The 12,657-nt window shown below is 36.1% G+C and overlaps 2 protein-coding genes across 4 annotated transcripts; one reads left to right on the plus strand and one right to left on the minus strand.

Moving 5' to 3' along the window:
* The first annotated feature begins 109 nt into the window (after window positions 1-109).
* LOC110773037 (uncharacterized) lies at window positions 110-3,570 on the plus strand. The gene is made up of 10 exons (XM_088244754.1): window positions 110-668; window positions 780-836; window positions 929-991; window positions 1,092-1,160; window positions 1,334-1,426; window positions 1,886-1,990; window positions 2,062-2,137; window positions 2,251-2,381; window positions 2,653-2,758; window positions 3,035-3,570. Exons 1-10 carry the CDS (start codon window positions 555-557, stop codon window positions 3,223-3,225), a joined length of 1,005 nt encoding a protein of 334 aa, XP_088100880.1. The 5' UTR covers window positions 110-554; the 3' UTR covers window positions 3,226-3,570.
* Window positions 3,571-5,402: 1,832 nt separating this feature from the next.
* On the minus strand, window positions 5,403-10,432 carry LOC110773042 (glycosyltransferase BC10-like). 3 transcript variants are annotated; one of them, XM_021977526.2, is made up of 11 exons: window positions 10,149-10,432; window positions 9,408-9,886; window positions 8,564-8,662; window positions 8,359-8,483; window positions 8,181-8,252; window positions 7,950-8,040; window positions 6,799-6,879; window positions 6,551-6,610; window positions 6,316-6,438; window positions 6,187-6,225; window positions 5,403-5,913 (listed from the first exon to the last, which is right to left on the minus strand). In XM_021977526.2, exons 2-11 carry the CDS (start codon window positions 9,819-9,821, stop codon window positions 5,785-5,787), a joined length of 1,233 nt encoding a protein of 410 aa, XP_021833218.1. In that variant the 5' UTR covers window positions 9,822-9,886; window positions 10,149-10,432; the 3' UTR covers window positions 5,403-5,784. The 3 variants fall into 3 exon arrangements, with proteins under 3 accessions (XP_021833218.1, XP_021833216.1, XP_021833221.1); XM_021977524.2 differs by having other exon boundaries at window positions 9,408-9,892; XM_021977529.2 differs by having other exon boundaries at window positions 8,359-8,459; window positions 9,408-9,892; window positions 10,149-10,430.
* Window positions 10,433-12,657: the final 2,225 nt, after the last annotated feature.

A 12,657-nucleotide genomic window follows, 5' to 3' on the forward strand; every position in this document is an offset into this window, starting at 1 on the left:
ATTGGTGACGTGGCAGGTAGGATACTCAGTTTCATGCTGATGTGTAAAATAAAATAATAAAGAAAAACTAATTAAAAATTAATATTTTTTAAACAAAAATATATATATCCCTCAGCTAAGCCAAGCAACCGTCCCCCTGCGCACCCTTCCCCACCTCTCAACGCAGCGCCGTCCACCTCCACCTCCCAATCTGCTCTTTCTCTCTCTCTCTCTCTCTCTCTCTCTCTCTCTGCTCTCGTTCTCACCCCCTGACCTCTCTCTCGCAGCGGGTGGTCAAAGACTCGGCTGGGTCGGGCGAGTCACTGAAGCAGAGCTGCTGGGCTCAGATGCCTCAGGAGTTGCTGAGGGAAGTATTGGTGAGAATCGAGGCCTCCGAGGCCGCTTGAAAAATTGGAAAGACGATAATAATGTGGAACTTGTGTAGCTGAGAACGAAGAGTTTGACTGTGAAAGACCACATCAGGCAAACATTTTGGCTTGCATTTGATGTGTTTGATGAAATCCCTCTTCAGTCTTTCTTCATAATACTAATGCCCTGTGCACTGCTAGCTTAGTATGGAAAATCGCAACAAAGCCCAGCTTCAAAGTTTTCTCAAAACTCTTCCCCCTGTTGAGTTCTCCTGTGTCTATGGCTCGTCTCTTCATCCCAACAACCCTGGCAGTGCAAAGGTTTCTACTCTACTTCTATAGCTCTTTTTCACTCTCTTAGCAATTGCTTGTTCACTTAAGTAATATTCATTTTGAACCTTTGCTTTGCATTTGTGAATTCTGGGTTGATAGTCAACCATGGTAGATTGCATTCTTGGTGTATCCAATCCCCGACAATGGCATTCTGAGGTAAGCTTTAGACTTCCACGCATACTATATGTCTCTTCTTGATGATTCAATAATCAATCATGGTGTTTACTAATTTGTGTATGTACAACTAGAATCTGACATTGAACAACGATCATTATTCTTCGTGGATGGTGCTTCTTGGTGGGGCAAGACTGGTACTGCTCTCTCTCTCTCTCTCTCTCTCTCTCTCTCTCTCTGCTTCCATGTTCAGTTCTATTTTCATTGATCCTGACACAATATAATCGTCCATGCTAGATTACCGACGTTGCAGATGAAATAGGTGTGGGGGTGCACTTCAATCCTTTTGTTAGTTGGAACGACAAGGTATTGATCATTCAGCTACCCCGTAGATTCAAGTTTAGGCTATTTCTTGGGTGTCTGAGCTTTCGTGCCATATTTTAAACTGATACTGCATTAGTGTTTTGTTACACATTCTGTATTCTTTCACATCTTGTATTTTGTTACACACTAGTCACACTCAAGTAATTTTTTTACAGATGTTCAAGTATGGGGTTGTTCGCATGCATGACTTGGTTGAGGACATACTAAATTGGGAGAAGTTCTATTTAAGCAGCCGATTACAAAAACCAGTATGTCTTCTTCATTGATTCTCATTTTTTTTGTCTTTATGTTTGCGGAAGATTAATCTTCAACTTCATATTTGTCCTTCTTTCATTTTGATTTTAGTTAACTTCCTGTTTAGTTACATTATTTTATAACTAGCACCACCCTTAACATTGCATGAAGATGGTCTAAGTTTTAGAACTTTCAATCATATTCAATGATAATCTTGTAGTGATGTAATTCTTGGGGAAAAAAAAAAAAACCCTCTGCTAATTCGGTATAACAATTTTTTACCTTGTTGAAATATTTTTTAGCACATGGAAATTGCCTGAAACTAATGAAAATTAAAATACATGGTCTTATGCTATGGCTTAAAAAAATACCATGCTGTTGAAGACCTAAGACTCGGATTGTCTCATATAGTTCATGTTATGATACATTATCTTTATGTTCAACATAAGAGTTTTCAATATTTTTTTCTACAGGTTCATGTACTTTTGGATAATTTGGATTTCGCAAATGTAAACTCGGTTAATTTGAGGGGTGCAATGTCTGCAGCTCTTCTTCTTTTGCCGTCCAAGTTCACTGAGGTCTGATTCTTTGTCACTGCTCAATGATTTTAAAATTTTTGGAGTTGTATAACATATACCATTTAATGCAGGAAGAACTGTATGCCAAAATATGTAGCCTCTCATATATGGGCGACTTGCGTATGCTTTTTGCAGAGGACAGAAATAAGTTAAAGCTCAATCAGTGGTTACATAAATCCACAAACTTGCATTCAGTTGGTGGGTCTTGTAATTATATGGCCAAACATAACCAAATTTTTTAAAATTACATTATCTACTGCAGGTGAAGAAAATAGTACAAGGGCAATTTGAATTGTTCCGGCCGATGTATAAGCCATTTATTGAAGAGTATGAGACCAAAGAGTTGTTGAGATGCTCTTTATCTGGGAATACTCAACCAATCATATCTCAGGTCTATTCTGACCCTTAGGTTGCAGTGTGAAGTTGATCCAACATTTCTTTTACTGGCAAAGGGTTGATTTATAGCTTCTTATAAAAGTAGAAAAAGAAAAAACAGAAGCGTTGATTTAATGGGTGTATGGAACCTCGTTGCATGTTTTAGAACATAAGCTAGATACCAACTTTAACACTTCACTATATGGCTAATTCTTCTGAAAGTTATGCTATGTAGTGTACAGTTCAATGCTTTGAAGCTTAAGATACATTATTACCTGTTAAAACAGGATGGCGGTTTATTAGCAGCTCGATCTCTTGTTTCTTCTTTGCCCCCAATGGTCAGAAGCCAAATGGGGATGAAGCTAGGAGAAAAGAAAGTACTGTGTGACTCTGGTATGAACCTTAACTCATCTGCAGTGGCTTATAAGGAAAAAGGTTTCTTAAGGATTGATCTGAGTTCAGATTTAATGATTATACCTGACCCAAAGTTTTTTAGGAAAATATTACTTGTTTGTTATAAATGGAAAAGTGAAAGTTCATAGAAAACTTCCAGATTTATGTGCCACAGGGATAGTGTTTTAACTAGGGTGGTAGTTTAACATACGTACTTGTAACTCTTGAATCTGGATTTTAGTCAATCATTACACATATCTAGTACTTCAATTGCAGGTCGAGTTATTCAGGAAATTGTGATTGGCTCCAAAGACGAGGCTGCTAAATGCATGCAGACTATTCTGCGGCGAAAGGTCATGGTTTCGAGTGCAAGACAGGCCATGTCTGGTCTCCTGGCTGCTGGTGGCATTAATGCCACGAGATATCTTGGTGCTAAAATGAGCAAGGCTTGGAAATCCTGGAGATGATAATTTTTTATATATAATTATTTATTCATTTTTAGCGCCAGTCTTGTTCAGCCATAAACCATTAGCATCAAAGGGACGTGGAAAGTGTGATTTTGCAATTCCATCGCAACAACAGGTGAGATGCTCGAAACATAACCTATATGAGCTCACCAGGGTTCACTGGTCAATAGTTTTCGTTCAAACAAGATATTGTTGTTTGTACCATGAAAGAAGAAACTGGTGTTATCAGTGAGCATTTTGTTATAAGAAACTGAGAGAGGAAAAGCAAGTTTTGTACATTGCGACATGCAAGAATGTTTTCAAGATTTAAAACTATGCATATCTCTATGCATATACTACCGATAACATTTTGGTACAGAGTAGAAGTATTGGTTCCTGGAGAAGATTATTAATGCCAAGTTGCTGAAAGTTAGCAGTGCAGGAAACATGGTATTGAAAGTTAAGAAATTTAAATGCTTATTAAAGAAGAAAAAGATATAAAATGAAGAGTAAATAAGTATTGGGTCTAAAACGGTAACTGGCGTGGGTTCTTTCATAGGTAAAGCTCCAACCTTTCAGACTCAATCAAAATGGTGACCTTTCAAAGGAAATCTAGGGCAGGATTGTAAAATTTCGAAAGGAGTTGAAGACGGAAATGGCGTTTGCCTCGGCCAAAATCACTCTAATTGAAGACGGAAACAACTCAAATTGAGCCTATTGGGCTTAGGGCGCAAAGTTTGCCCGTTTACAACCCTCAGCTCAAAGCTATTGGATAATTACCTAGAATTAAAGATGGATCTTATCTTTTCTTCGCAGCAGCAAAGACAAGGTAATTAGATAATGGCTTATTTATGGATATGCCTCCTATGCTTTCAAAATAGTCTCAGATTACCCTATGTTATTTGAAATGTCTCAATATACCACTTATACTAACATTAAGTGTCTCACGTAAGCGATTCCGTCAAATTTGAGAGAAGTTTTGTTAGTTGATGTGGGCCCCCTTCCCACAATGACATTGTTGGGCATGCCTTGCTTCACTTGTTTCCATGTCTTCTTAAATTCAGTCAGCATTCACAAAAAGAAGAAGTAGCTTTCAAGTGCAATGAACCATATTCAAAGATTTGAGCCCTTCTTTCAAGTGGAATGAATGAACCCCATTCCTTCTTCTCCCAAATATGAAATCCCCAAATCAAATTCCCCATTTTCTCCCAAATATGAAGATCCAGATTCTCCCAAATCTGAACCTCCACCTTAAAGTCCAACGCCAAACAGTTTCTTAAGTAAATCGTGCGACCCCCTTCCCAGATAACCCAACACATTGACTCAATCAATATTCATACAGACAAAAAGCGGCCTTCCTCCCTATTCAAAGATTCAAGCCCTTCTTTCAGAGATTCCCAAATATGAAATTCCCTCAACCTAACCTTCTTCTCCCAAATTCCCCCTATTCTCAACCTGATTAACCATTCCTCTCACTTGTTAAGAGATTCAAAAGAAGTGGGGGCCACATCAGTTAACGGAACTTCTCTCAAATCTGACGGAATCGCTTATGTGAGACACTTAATGAAAGTATGGGTGGTATACTGAGACATTTCAAATAATTGATGGTAATCTGAGACTATTTTAAAAGCACAGGGGCATATCCATAAATAAGCCTTAGACAATTTATCTTAATTGATTAGGTATGATCTTCATCAATGTCATTCCCTATCCCTAGCTGACCATTACCTATGAGTTAAGTTAAAAGTAATATAAAAATAAGAGAATAATTCATTGCCTATACACACAACTTATCAACAATAGCCTCAATACAAACCTTAATCCTTCCTTCAAGGCACATAGGTTATTGATATTCCGACGCTGGTATCGATTCCCAATTGATCTATATCAATTGAAGGTGTTGTACTCAATTGCAGTACAAAGTTTTGACCTCATCTTTTGACTGTTACTAGACCTCTCAACACTATGAAACCATTGTTGCAATGAAGAAGTAGCCCAAGGTGATAGCAGTCTCAGTTCTAATCAGATCTCTTAGATTTGGCCCATTGTTTGCTCAATATTGTCGTTTATTTCCTTTAGTTTGTATTAGAGAAATATTAAAGTCCTCATTTGTCTTGAGGCATAGAAAAGAACCAATATTGAACCAATTCCCCATTCAATACACAATTGCTTGGTTGGAAGTCAGATTTCTTGGTGCGCAAGTTACTTAATTTTATTCAAGTCTATTAGGGTTTTAAAATGCTAATAGTGGCACACTTGCAATTCAATACAACTTCTAGCCTATTTCTAAGGCTGGGAGATTTGGAACAATGTCAAAAACCTGAAATTGAATGCATTTATCATTCAATATTCAGTAATTTAGAATACATAAATAAAAACCAATCTACAACAAGCATCCTCTCAACTCAACCACCAATCCAAGCCATATCTCTTGACAGCTTCACTGACATGGCAAAAATCTATCCAACCAAGGATCCGAAGAATGTGTGTTTAAAGTGGCAAAGTATAATCAAGGGAGCTATGTACCAGAACTGAGGGATGACAAGGAAGCATTTGACATTGACAGAACCAAAAGAAAATTTAGACTTTTGTGTAATTGGAGAAAAGCTGCAGCAGTTTCCCCAAAGTTTCAGGATAAAACTTTCTGGCAAATAGAAAACAGGGTCTCTTCATCCCATTCCACAAGCAAGGAGTGGTCAGTAATTGCTTCTGCAGCATTCAGTGCAGACCGAAATCAAAATTTCAAACACTGTCTTCCCAAATTACAGAAAGCATTATCACAACAAAAATGTTATTAGAGTTGTCAAATTTATTCACCAAATGATGTGTGCAGGATGATACGATATGTAGTTAGAAATGAATGAAGTGCGATAGCGCTGCCACATCATTTTGCAAACAAATTTAATGACCCTAGCATTACTGATTACTTTTACCACAAGCAAGCCTACTTGTTTGATCCAACTCTAAAAGGGTTATTTGTACCTTGTCTTCGCTTGTAATATGTGTGCTCTCAGCGATGGACTGAAATGGGTGAGAGAGTGGCATTAAGTGAATGGCATGTCACATGAAAATGAAGTGAGGGTTAAGAAAGAAAAAATTTGGAAACCATACCGTGATGTTCCTAAGGAGGTCATAAGTAACATCCTGAGTTCTATATGCTCTTGGATGCCACTTCCCTTCAGACCAATCAACATATGTTACTGACCAATTCGCAAGTCCACTAGGATCTTTCATCTGAAAACCATTAATGGAAAAAGAAAACGAGAAGTAGTGGCAGCAAAGAAATTAGAAAGGAATGAAGTGTAGTCGTAATGGCAAGCAAACGGAGAAGGTTTGTTGTGCTGACTTGAAAGAAAGTTGGTAGGTAATGCTCGTCCGAATAGCAGTTGCGCCCATCCATGTTTGGCTGAGAAAGTCAGAAACAGCATCGAGTTCAATCCAAAACTAGCAAGCCAGGACTAACAGATGTAAATAGTTTGAATTTTGAAGTAAGATTCTTAAAATATAAAATAAAAATATTTGGTGTTCAAAGAATTTACTCTAGACAAGGCCTAACTTAATGATGCCAAAAGCATATCACAACAAACAGATTACCCTGCAGTAAAGCTTGAACTTTGTATAGTAAAGACTATCTGCCATCATGACAATTGCATGCTGCCGCTTCATAGAGAACCACTGCAGTGCAAATGTCAGTTAAAACCAACCATATACGAGACATATCAACTGTCCTTGCACAAATCTGCATCTGATCAATGAGCGCATTATATACCAAAGCTCTTGTTGATCAAATGCTCTGTCAAAAGGAGACAATAAACGTGTTCAAGAACAAGAAATCAATCCAAACATTGCAATCATTCATACACTTGGGACAAGAAAGATAGGATAAAGAAGCAAGTTCATGTGACTTATAAAGAACAAGTGACAAGATTCTACGAATCATGAATATACTCATAAGAACTGATTTTACAACTCTGAGACCTATTTGCAAAACAAGTAATCCAGCTTCTTTTCTGGTTTCAATAAAGGAGAGGGGGGGTGGGGCTAACAAAGAAAATCTCCCCCATCCATTCCATCCAAGAAACATAACATATTGCATGGAATTTGACAGAGAAATAATTCTAGTTCACAAATGCAACCAGATATAAATGAAGCCAATTTGAAATTTTGCACCTGTGTGTCCAACATGGAAATATACACTTAAGAAATGATTTTAGAAACGTATTGATAATTCAATGGAAGGCAAATATTTGTAAGTATAGCAAGTAATCCATCTTCTTTTGTGGCTCCACATGGAGCCTGAAAAGGAATATCTTGCCCCATCCACCAAGCTTTACCACATTGTATTGAGACTAAATTTTACTTCCCAGATGACACCAGATCTAAATTAAAGCCAGTCTGAAATTTTGCACTAGTCAAATCCTATACGTTTAGCATAGGTCATAGGTTAACTTACAGGTCATGTAATCCAGTGCTTCAAACTCCAGTTATCATTCAAGAAATAGGCTTACAGCAATTAGCTGAGTCAACAACAAGGTTATTAAATTGACATAGATGAAACTACCTGCAGTAACCAACTTTGTTTTATACCCCTTAGAACCTTTGACTTCTAAGAAATTCTTATAGTAGAGGGGACTTTAGCAGTTGGCTCGACGGTTGATTATATAAGCAGGCTTGTATGAGACACCAGTAAATAAATTCATGAAAGTTCTTTATCCACAAGTTTCTACATAAATTCACGAATGTACCTGTGAACCCTTCCGAAAATCCTTCTTTTCAACTTCAGGCAACATATGTTCTGAATACCGGCCAGTTCCGTGTGGACCAGGATCAACAAAACTAGAGAGAGAGAGATAGAGGGCTAAATACATGGAATAAGCAATTGTTCAAGTACACCAGAATAAGAGATTTAACATAAATAATTGGAAAGTATTTTTAGAGTTCCATTTGGTGTACTTCCTAAAATATAGTTTGCTTACCAATCAATAAAGCTGACGTTTGTGTACATGAGATAGTTATATACATAATCGAAGTTATGTAGTGGTATACAGCTGAAACCAAAAATGTAAAAAAAAAAATCAATGAAAGAACTAGCAAAATTCCATCATAAGAACCTTATGCAGAAGTCACAATTGTAAATGTTTACAATGCAATGACCTATCAGACAGCAAGACAAAATGTTGGTTGTCAGGATCTAAAAGTGCATTTGCCAAAAGTCTTTTCTCTGCCTCAACCATCGAAAATTTTCCCCAAACGACCTGCAAATTTATTATTAATGGCATCTTTAAAGAAAACCATGTGTACTGGTTACTGATAAAATAATGTTGAACTGTAAGAATGCTAATAGAGGGCTTCTACGTACCTGCTCACTATGTATGTCTCTGTCAACAAAATAACGGCTCACATGTACTGGTTTTTGCTTAGAAGCATGTACATAAACAGTGAATTTGTCCTCATGGCCCTAGGCACCATGATATTTTTGTTAGACTGTGAATTAGCTTACAAAATAAATGGCTTTTTATATAATTTAGGAAAATATCAACACAAGTAGGCACTGCGTTTTACTTTAGCATGTATCTATAATATAATCATAAAAAGGTAAACCAATTACTTACCCTAGCTTGAGTTCTTACTTCCAGTTCTCACTAGATGCTAGAGAACTCAACACCAAGCATAAAGAAATGGAGATTCAAGAGCTATATATAGATTACATTAAAACGAATTTCGTACTGTTTTCATTGAAAATGGTGTTGAACACACCAAGCCTGGCACATGTTTATCATATCTCCTGCATAACATACTCCTCCGATAAGTCTCTTGAGTTAACAGACTGGCCCTAGTTCGACATTTCCTCAGGTGGTCAAAAGACTGGCCCTAGTTCGACATTAATTCTAACTCTGGAAAAAGAGAAACTGTAATCTCATGAGAGACCATTACATTGCAGAGGTGAGCATCAATTCCATCAAATTACTTGAGCATTTTAGCTACTAAACATCTGCCAGTACTTCTCAGTGAATGGCAGCTCAAGGAAATATGCCTAAACTGCAGCGCCTGACTACCAAACTTCTTAATGCAGTTCAACAAATACATTCATACGATTCTTTCGTAAATATATGAACAAAGAACGACCGCATATGGAAATAAAAAATACCAAAATGTGATGAACTCAAAAGGGAAAAAAGAATAACATAAAGGTAAAACCTTACTTGAAAGAAATTTTCCCATAACTCCTCAAAAGGTAATGTACCAGGAGTTAAAAACATGAAAGCAATTTTGGGGTTCTTTGATTGAAGAGGAGGTGTCTTGAGAATTTCCTTAACTACAACATCAGATGCAGTCTCATCATCAGTCAATTCCCTTGCAGGACCAGGTGGATCCTTTCCAAACACAGTACAACCACTAGAAGAAAAGAGATAGCAGGTGGCAGAGCTTCTCGGTGGGTAGAAATAGGCTACAATTAAAAAAACACAGACGAACGAAACCAATGCAATAATCCATGTTGGTCTTTTCAATGGTGGACGAGGCCTTGACTTGGACATGATCATAATATCCTTCATCAATTGCGGCCGCCATGCAAAGGATTTTTTCATCTGGACCGAAGGCAACACAGAACCTCTCATTCAGACCAACTTTCGCATTCTTTGCTGCGTTGTTGCCAAGTTGTGTTCGATTTGAACTATGGAAGCTGAAACTTGCAACACAGAGAAGACCATTTCAAACGCGTTTTCAGATCATACAACAAAAGGATCATCTAATTAATTGCACAATTTAATGAATACCCTTTTGAGAAATTGTCATGAAAAACACGAATATCAATTCAATATCACCAAAAGGCAAAGGCAGAAACGAAACGCAAAGATCAGACCTTTATTATAACGTTGCAATCAATAACTGGCACTGGTGAACAAAAATGGCCGAATAATGAAGAGGGTGAGAGAAATAAAAACCTGGGTTCGTGAAGAAACTTCAAATGCAGGTGATCACTGAGACAATGAAGAACAGAGGGGAAGCGGGTTCGGCGGATATGTGGAGAAGTATGAGGGGATGCAAAATGACGAGAGGCATTGTATATGGCAATGAGTACGTATGAATATCTGGTTCTGGACAATTGAGCAATTGGATGGTTTTTGGGCGATGAACACTTCAGCCAGTGAATTATGGCAACTTTCCCACGTAATATTGAGAAATTAAATGTAATTCATTTAAGATTAGGGGTTAAGAAAAAAACCAGGAATACCTTGTAGCTGTCAAATCTATAATCTATATAATTATTGTCGAACATCATCCTAAAATATATAAACATATGTTTGTTTCTTTTCCTCAAATGGGCACATTGTCAAATTTCAATGAAGCTAAACCGGAATGAATATTTAACACAATTAATCTCTTTCTCAAAAAAAATAAAAATTTTAAAAAAAATTCACAATTAACTACAAAACTCAAATTAAGAAAGAAAAATAATTATATATTTTGTCTCCGGAAAAATAAAAACAACAAGCGGTTCCTTAGCTTTTAAAAGTCTTCATTTTAGTTCTCAAACTCTCAAATCAATCAATGTGGTTCTTCATCTTTTGATCTACACATCAATTTGGTCCCTCCTATCGCATTCCGATAAACGTCAAGTAAAATTGATTATGTGTCATCTCGTGAACAACTTTAAAGGGATATTGTCATATAAATATAGCTCATTTTAGTTCTAAAATCCACGTTTTTGGTGAATAAGGCCATATTCCCTCCAACGTTTGGGGCAGATAGCCTTATTGAGCAAATTATGTGAGCTTACTTTGTGTAATGTTTGGATAGTTTGTATATTGACGAAAATACCCCTTTAAAATTTGTCACGTCATTAATTTTATCTAAGATTTTGACGAAATACGATGAGAGGGACCAACCTGATGTGTGGACCAAAGTATGAAGGATCACATTAATTGATTTGAGGTCATCTTTAAAAAAAAAATTAATCAATTTGAAGACATGTTTACTTATAGGAATGTGAAAGTCAAGAATCAAGGAACTTGAAAATAAGGGAATTAAGAAAGTGGATGGATCAACTACCCCCTAAGTTGAGATAATTTCTGTTGGCGAGTCCTTATTTAGTTAGGATTTTGGTTCCTTACTATATTAGAATTTTGGTTACTTAACTATTTGTCTAGTCATATTATAATAGAGATTTATTTTATATTGTAATTTAGATTTATTTCCTATTTTTATTTAGGGTTGTACAATACATCCATATTGGAGAAGAATACATATATGAAATAATTGAATATTTGCCCTACTTTTAAGGAAGTGGATGGATCAACTACCCCCTAAGTTGAGATAATTTCTGTTGGCGAGTCCTTATTTAGTTAGGATTTTGGTTCCTTACTATATTAGAATTTTGGTTACTTAACTATTTGTCTAGTCATATTATAATAGAGATTTATTTTATATTGTAATTTAGATTTATTTCCTATTTTTATTTAGGGTTGTACAATACATCCATATTGGAGAAGAATACATATATGAAATAATTGAATATTTGCCCTACTTTTAAGGAAGTGGATGGATCAACTACCCCCTAAGTTGAGATAATTTCTGTTGGCGAGTCCTTATTTAGTTAGGATTTTGGTTCCTTACTATATTAGAATTTTGGTTACTTAACTATTTGTCTAGTCATATTATAATAGAGATTTATTTTATATTGTAATTTAGATTTATTTCATATTTTTATTTAGGGTTTTACAATACATCCATATTGGAGAAGAATACATATCTGAAATAACTGAATATTTGCCCTACTTTGTTTGACAATTTTCTTGTTTTGAGGGTATTTGATTACGAATTTTAACATTAAAACGCACATAAATTTTTTATTTCTTATGTATTCGTAAACTTAGGGGAAGTTAGGATTTGGAAAGTGAAAAGTTTAGGGACCATTTCTGATAAAAATCATAAAACCAATGTTTGTTTGAGTACAAGCGATAGTCTAAACTAGAGGGGAGGGAGTTTCTCACACACACACCCAAGATGGCATGAGGGTTTGAATCCGAGACTTCTGGTCCGCAAGTCAATGCAATTTTTTCATTGGACTAGACCTGGTCGGCAAATCCTAAAACCAATATTAAGTATGAGTATTTATATTTTAGATCCATTTATATTTAAGAATTATATTGGCTTGAATATAAATATCAAATAAATTCAATATTAGGTGAGAAGAGAGACATTCTGTAGTTGGGGGTGAGAATGTGCACGAACGAATTGGAAGTCAGGCGTTTGGGAATTGTGGTCGAACGAGAGTAGATTTAAAACCGTTTACTGAATTTTTCCTTCGAGCAAAAAAACTAATTTCTTTATTAAAAAAAGCGAAAATTATATTTAATATTGTTTTTACAAGGATGTATTTAGTATTTTTTTAGTCGATATTAATAAAACATACACATTTACGGGTTAAAGTAAGGGAAATTGAGAGGATGT

The sequence above is a fragment of the Prunus avium genome, chromosome 7 (genome assembly GCF_965620075.1).
Source record: "Prunus avium chromosome 7, drPruAviu1.hap1.1, whole genome shotgun sequence".
NCBI classification, from domain to species: Eukaryota; Viridiplantae; Streptophyta; class Magnoliopsida; order Rosales; family Rosaceae; genus Prunus; species Prunus avium.